Genomic DNA, 7,413 nt, shown 5'->3' on the forward strand with positions numbered 1-7,413 from the left:
TCGAAGGCGCATTTTTCTGAGTTCAATTTCATCTCGTACTGCCTCAGTATCCCGAAGGCTTCTTTCAAATGATCGATATGGTCCTCCTTTTTTGCCGACTTTACTAGCATGTCATCGATGTAAACCTCCATTGTCTTGTCAAGATGTTCCTTCAACATCTTGGTGACCAACCTTTTCTACGTTGCTCCCGCGTTTTTGAGTCCGAAGGGCATCACTTTATAGCAGTACGTCCCTTGGTGGGTGATGAAAGTCGTCTTCTCTTAATCCTCTTCGGCCGTCATAATCTGGCTGTAGCCGGAGTAGGCATCCAAGAAACTTAGTAGTTCGTGCCTTGCGGTTGCGTCGATCAGCTGGTCGATATAGGGCAATGGGAACGAGTCTTTTGGGCATGCCTTGTTCAGGTCGGTGAAATCTACGCACATTCTCCATTTCCCATTTTTCTTTTTAACCACGACGACATTAGCGACCCATTGCGAGTATTTCGATTCTCTAATGGAACCGTTGGCTAGTAACTTGTCCACTTCTTCACTGACTGCCTCGTTGATTGAACGTTGAATTTCCTTCTTATCTACCGTACATACGGATATAGTGAGTCGACGTTCAGCTTATGAGTGGTGATGTCTTTTGGGATTCACAACATATCTGAATGTGAGAAGGTAAATAAATCTGCATGGTTAGTTAAGAATTCGTGGTACTTACTTGGGTCGGAGAGATTGTGCCCGATGTAGGATTTCTTTGAATGGTCAGTGTCGCCAGTTGGACCAGTTCAAGGTTCTCAACTGTTGCTTTGCAAGCTTCTACGACATGTGGGTCCCTTATGTCTTCTGCCATCAGGTTAATTCTAGTTCTCGACATGGCTGGTTGCTATGCTTCCGCACTTGCTCCCTTCAGTTGTTTGGTATTTGTACAGTCTTGGGCGATCCGGTAACATTCCTGAGTGGTACGTGGCTCGCCTCGAATGCTGAATATTCCCCATGGGGTGGGAAATTTGATTACCTGGTAGAAGCTCGAGGGAACGGCTCGCATGGCGTATATCCAAGGACGCCCTATAATGGCGTTATAAGCCGTTTCCTGATTCATGACGTGGAATATGGTTTCCAACGTGACTCCCCCTGCTAAGACTGGCAATGATATCTCTCTGGAGGTCCGCTCTACTGCATTGTTAAAACCTGTTAGTGTTATGCAACGCGGTATTATCTTATCTTTGGGCCTCATTTGCATGAGGACTCTTGGATGGATAATACAAGCGCCGCTCCCGTCGTCTACCATGATTCTCTTTACAACAGTATCAGCGATACGTAAAGTTATAACTAAAGCATCGTAATGAGGTAAAGACAAACCGTCAGTATAAAACTTATCGAAGGCGATACTGTCTTCGAAGTCATCAAACCATTTGTGAGTGATCGTGCGCTTCAACTTGTGTGTGGTGGTGAACTTTACATGGTTGATTGCTGAGTCATCGCCTCCACCGACGATCATCTATATGGTACGTGCTGGAGAAGGTGGTTTTGATGGTCCTTGAGATTGGTCGCGTCCACTGGCGAAATTGGCCTTTCCCTTATTGCTAAGCAGCTCCTTCAGGTATCCTTGGTTCAGCATTCTGACTACCTCCTGTTGTAGACCTATGTAATCTTCGGTCTTGTGTTCTCTTTCTTGATGGAATTCGCATAGGACGTTCGACCTTCTTGCACTAGGATCTGATTTCATTTTATGCGGCCACTGCACCTTTGTGCCCAGCTTCTACAGTGCGTACACTATTTCTGAAGGGGACACACAAAAGTTATTAGCAGATAATAATGGGGGCATACCTCTTTCACTTCAAAGTGGGGCGACATGTCGCTGCACATCGTCTGGGTGCCTCGGAGGAGGTGGATTGGGAGTTCTGACGTAGGGCTGATGCCTTTCTTTATTGAAGCGTGGGGGTTGTTCCCGTCGCTCGTTGTTGCGTCGATCCCTCCTTATCTCTGACTGTACTGACGTTAGTCGTTGGGTTGGACCGTTAAGATCGTCTTCGTCTGCTCTTACTTCGACGCAGTAGGCATTGTGGATCTCTTCCCATGTGGTGGGGGGATACTTCATGAGTCGGCTGAGTAGCTTCTTGGTTGCTTTTGACCCGTCCCTATTCAGCCAGGAAGTCCCTGAGTCCTTCACCCGTTGTTTACCTGATGGCAAAGATGTCGTTGACCCTAGCTTCGGCCTTCTTTGCTCCTGCATGAGCGATGGCGAATTTGTCTGCCATCTCTTCGAACGTTGATATTGATCTAGCTGGTAGTTGAGAGGACCACGTTAACGCCCCTCCTGTCAAATTTTCACTGAACTTTTTCAGCAGCACGGACGACACTTGTTCTTTTGATAGGTCATTGCCTTTTACGGCGGTCACAAAATGGATCAGAAGATCTTCGGGATCCGTAGTCCCGTCATATATTCTCAAGTATGGTGGCATCTTGAAGGTTTTCGGGATTGGGTGAGGGGCAGCTTCCTCACTATACTGTTGTTCGACGAACCTTCCCACGTCGCGTTTCGGCAGTAGCTTAGGGACACCAGGAATTTTGTCTACCCTTTCCTCGTTCTCTTTCGTTTGATCACGAAGCGCTTTGTTCTCATTCTCCATTTCTTCCATTTTCTTAAGGATGGTTGCGAGTGCATCATCGCTGGTGTTGGTATCGATGTGAGCGTTGTTTGTTCGTACAACACTGGGCTCGCCGGTGGTGGCATCGATATCTGCCGTTGACGAATCTCTGATATTTCCATGAGGTGGTTTTTCGAGCATGCTACTTAGAGTGTTTGTCAACCATTCCTCTAGTAGCTTTTTGACTACTGGGGGTGTTTCCTTGGCTGCAGATGTCAAATCTTCGAGTGAATAGGGTGATATCTCCCCTCTGATACACTACTGGGTGTTGTATTCGTGGTATTTTCTCTACCGGCTTCGTTGAGGGGGCCTATGAGGTTGGTTGCGACATCTGCTATCATCTTCAGCCTTGATTCTTTCTCTGCCATTTGTTAGTCTCTATGGAGTCTGAAGGACAGTGATTGTTGTTTTTGGTATCCTAGGCGTGAACTATGATTTCGAATATCGAAATCCCCACAGACGGCGCCAAATTATTTGACTCAAAAGTTATCAAACACCTTCCGAGCAAATCAATCGAAAGAAAAGAAGGGGTAAATCGTAACCGAAGATAATAAGACTCTAGGATATATTTAATGCCCTATTTATAATAGTCACATTATATGTGTGAGAGAGAGAGAGAATGTTAGAGAGATGAGAGAGAGAAAGAGAGTTTGCAATAATCTGTCCCCCTTTTTACAATACTTGGATCCCCTTTATATAGTAGAGGATCCTTCTTGAAATATTAAAGAATAGAAATTAAATACACGCTATAGAGGGACCGATGGGACTATGGAGTCGTTCCTCCCACTACCCTTGAGTCGTGCTTCTACCTTCGCTTGTACACGTTCGGCGGTTGGTCACGCTGATCTAGGGACGTGATTGATCAAATTCGACCCGATACAATATCTTTAAGGACAGTATCCTTATAACACGCCTCAAGCTACATCTTATTCTCCCTACTCCAATATTTTTACAATATGTACACCCCTGCGAACAAGGTTACCTAACCTCCAAGAATTGTACTGCATGCATTAATACTTGTAATTTGTAAGCCATGGAATCATGTCTATTTATGTTACACTTTTGACTTATTATATAAACTTATTAGTAAAAATTAGTATCTTATATCTGTCCCTGATTCTAATAACGCCAATCTTAAGTAAATCAGGTTTGCTTTTGCGGGGTGATAAAAAATAGATTGTAAATTTGAACCTCTTTTCGCAATATCTTTTGACATATCAAAACCACTCGATTAAATAATAGTAATCAAGTTGTATCTTACGGTATTACAAATTTTTAAAATAGATCTCAATTAGACCAATGTGAATTGAGTGATAATTCAATGTTAAAACTTCAACCTTGCATTTTAGCTAGAGACGCCAAATGTGCCCCTCCGAAGAAATATAATAACAATAAAACACAACGAAAAAATATATTCATAAAACACACTTAAGATCTAAAATAGCAAATAAATAAGATTTCTAGTAATGCAAATTTTTAGTGGTGTTCACGGTTTGACGGAAAACCGATCCAAACAAAAAATCGAACCAAACCGATTAAGTAAACCGATATTTTTTTTTAATTTGGATTGGTTTTGGTTTTAAATTTTAAAAACCGATAATATTTGGTTTGGTTTTGGTTCTATTTTAAAAAACCGAAAAATAAACCGAACCAAACTGATTAATTATATACAAAATTTAATACTTATTTATATACAATATAATATCTTTTTGTAAATAATTTTAATTGTTATTTTGAATTTTGGTTTATCCTGTTATATCTTAAAAGATTGCCTAAACCCAAAATAATAGGATTCAACCAATTGTTTTTTCATTAATAGACTCTAATTCTCTAACCCTCCGCACATACTTTTGCCTAACAGAAGAGTTAAAAAAAAACCATCACAAGAATAAAGAAAGCACATTTGAATTGCAAGACAACAATGGCTAAAGCTTGAGAAAGCAAACTTTTTGTTTGTTTTTTGTTCATTCTTTTCATATAAACAGGTAAATAAATTTTCAGTTCTGAAAGAAATATATAAAAAGTATAAATTTGGCAAATTATTTTCAGATTATTGTCTAGCGTTGTTTTACTATTATCGACTTATCATTAGCTTACTAAGAACCGAAAAACCGAACCAAACCGAATCAAACCAACAACAATCAAATCGATGGTTTATATTTAATTTGGTTTGGTTTTGATTTTTAAATTTTAAAAACTGATTAAATTGGTTTGGTTTTGATTTTAAAATTTTAAAAACTGATTAAATTGGTTTGGTTTTGATTTTAATCAAAAACCAACCAAATCGAACCGGAAACACCCCTACAAATTTTTATTGCCATTTATTTCTTCAAGTAAACATCATCGAATTGAACACAATATTCATCTACCAATAAGGACCTCTATAACAACAACGACACTTAGTACTCAATGAGTATTGTCTTGAGTTAATTACTACAAATGCATGTCTGTTTTACACATATTGGAGATCCAACGTTACATTTCATAAAACGTCCACAATCAAAGGTACCCACACACATGACCGTTCCTGGCGGTGGATCTGAAAATTAGAAAACTCGTTAGCACCTTGCAAACATATATATAACAAGTCGGAGAATATGAGAAAGGATGCATGTGAGAGAAGGAAGGAGAGACCTTTACATACGCACTTCCCACCGATACAACCTACAAAGTTAGGATAACAAGGCAGAAAACGACAATCTCTTATAGTCTGACATGATGTCTCACATGTCACCCCATCTGAAAAATACAAAATTGTTAGTCACTATATAAATTACGAATATGTGACAAGTAAAATATGCTGCTTCATGCTAAAATTAAACAACCATATATTTATCACATGTGATGTGAGTTTATAAGTGATTGAAAATGATTGAGACAATGATAAACTTACCTCTTGAAACAATCAATAAGGTGACTACCATAAAAAGAGTCAGCAAAGTCTTGGCCATCTTGTGTAGAAGAATATTTTTTTTAATTTACTTATAGTACTTATGATCACCATATTATATAGTAGTAATATTTGGTTCATTAAGATTCACGAACCTGCTAATTTTTGTTTGAAGATAAAGTTGCCATAATGCTATTTCCAATTAGGAAATATTTTTACTTTCAATTCTTGAAATTTGATTAGCTGGTCAAAGAAATTCTTTGGTCTATGGAAGGTTAGTGAAAGAAATTACAATATTACCATATATCAAAGATTTTATGCATCTTCTCATGAATATCCTGAGATTAAATTATTTAATTTGATTTGAAAAGTATTTAAATTTGACTAATCAGTAATTTTGCTTAGTACCATGGTTAATTAATTAATAATTACTTTTACTTCCATTTAACTTCTAATATTAAATAAGTTAATTTGATTTGAAAAGTATTTTCACTAAGCTAAGCCCCTCTCCAAACCCTACATCTCCAAAGAGCAAGAATGTTAGCATTTCCATTTTATGATACTACTTAATAAACATGGCATTTCACTATATCAACTATTTATCTGTTTATAAATTAAGCCAACACTCCAACACCTTACACTCTGTTTGGATCCTTGTCACCCATCGTTTTATAATGTATCGTATTGTAATGTATCGTATTTTATCGTATCGTTTTTATAAATACAATGTTTGGATAGATTGTATTGTATGCTGTTGTTAAATAACATTTTCTCGTTTGGTTTGACTGTATTGTGTTTTACTGTGACTGATAAGTTTACTAAAATACCCTTAATTGTTTTAAATATTTAATTATCAAGATTTACACATAAAATTATTTAAGAGAACACCTTTCTATATTTATTACCAATTATGTCTTATATATAAAATAAGTAATTAAATTCATGTAAATTCTATCGAAATTAGTGGAACAGGTTAAAAATATTAAAAATAATAAAAAGTAAACTATATTCATAATTAGATCATAATATTAATTTAATTTTTTTTAAGTATACTCCATGCAAAATTTAGACCAAAAGTAATATTTCCAAAACTTAAGGATAAAAATTTAACAACGATGATAAAGAAACAAATGAAAGAATTGGCAGAATAAAGATCAATAATACTATCTTGCACACTTGAAAACAACCAATTTAATTGGAGATAAGGTAATTAGAATTGGAATTATAAATCAAAGTAAAAGAAAGATTGAAACAAAAGTAAGGGAAAATATATACCGAAAGAGTTTGTCACGATCCGAATTTTCCACCTTCGAGGGTCGTGATGGTGCCTACTAGTAGGAGATAGGCAAGCCAAACTTAATCACTTTTCATTAAGCACCTATTCCATTTTAATAATTAACAGCATTAAAATAAAGGCAACAAAATTAAATTCATAAGCGGAAGTCTTAAATTTCAAATAACTGAATAAAACACGGAATTCCCAACATGAATCTCTACCCAAGAACTGGAGTCATATACTCACGAACATCTAAGAATACTAAATACAAGGTCTGAAAGAAACATCTCAGTTTTGTTTCGGATACAATGAGATAACAATCAAATATAAAGGATAGAGGAGATGCCGGGCTTGCGGATGCCTGCAAGGCTACCTCCGTGTCTCGCTGGACTGGAAACCTGCACCCACGCTACTGGAGCTGCTGACCAAAACCTGGGTCTGTGCAAAAGAGCATAGAGTGTAGCATCAGCACAACCGACCCCATGTGCTGGTAAGTGCCTAGCTTAACCTCGGCGAATTAGTAACCAGGCTAGGACCAGACTACCAGATAAACCTGTGCAGTTCAAATATATACATACAACGGAAAGAAATAAAGGAAATAAACAGTCAATAAACAGA

General features: G+C 37.6%; 1 protein-coding gene and 1 long non-coding RNA gene across 2 annotated transcripts; both read right to left on the bottom strand.

The window, feature by feature from the left end:
• Positions 1 to 260: 260 nt before the first annotated feature.
• On the bottom strand, positions 261 to 1,479 carry LOC107781424 (uncharacterized). The gene is made up of 2 exons (XM_075240034.1): positions 945 to 1,479; positions 261 to 568 (listed from the first exon to the last, which is right to left on the bottom strand). Exons 1-2 carry the CDS (start codon positions 1,477 to 1,479, stop codon positions 261 to 263), a joined length of 843 nt encoding a protein of 280 aa, XP_075096135.1.
• Positions 1,480 to 4,954: 3,475 nt separating this feature from the next.
• On the bottom strand, positions 4,955 to 5,596 carry LOC142174197 (uncharacterized). The gene is made up of 3 exons (XR_012703546.1): positions 5,523 to 5,596; positions 5,264 to 5,368; positions 4,955 to 5,168 (listed from the first exon to the last, which is right to left on the bottom strand). It is a non-coding gene; the product is annotated as an uncharacterized LOC142174197 (long non-coding RNA).
• Positions 5,597 to 7,413: the final 1,817 nt, after the last annotated feature.

The sequence above is a fragment of the Nicotiana tabacum genome, chromosome 20, assembly GCF_000715075.1.
Source record: "Nicotiana tabacum cultivar K326 chromosome 20, ASM71507v2, whole genome shotgun sequence".
Taxonomy (NCBI): domain Eukaryota; kingdom Viridiplantae; phylum Streptophyta; class Magnoliopsida; order Solanales; family Solanaceae; genus Nicotiana; species Nicotiana tabacum.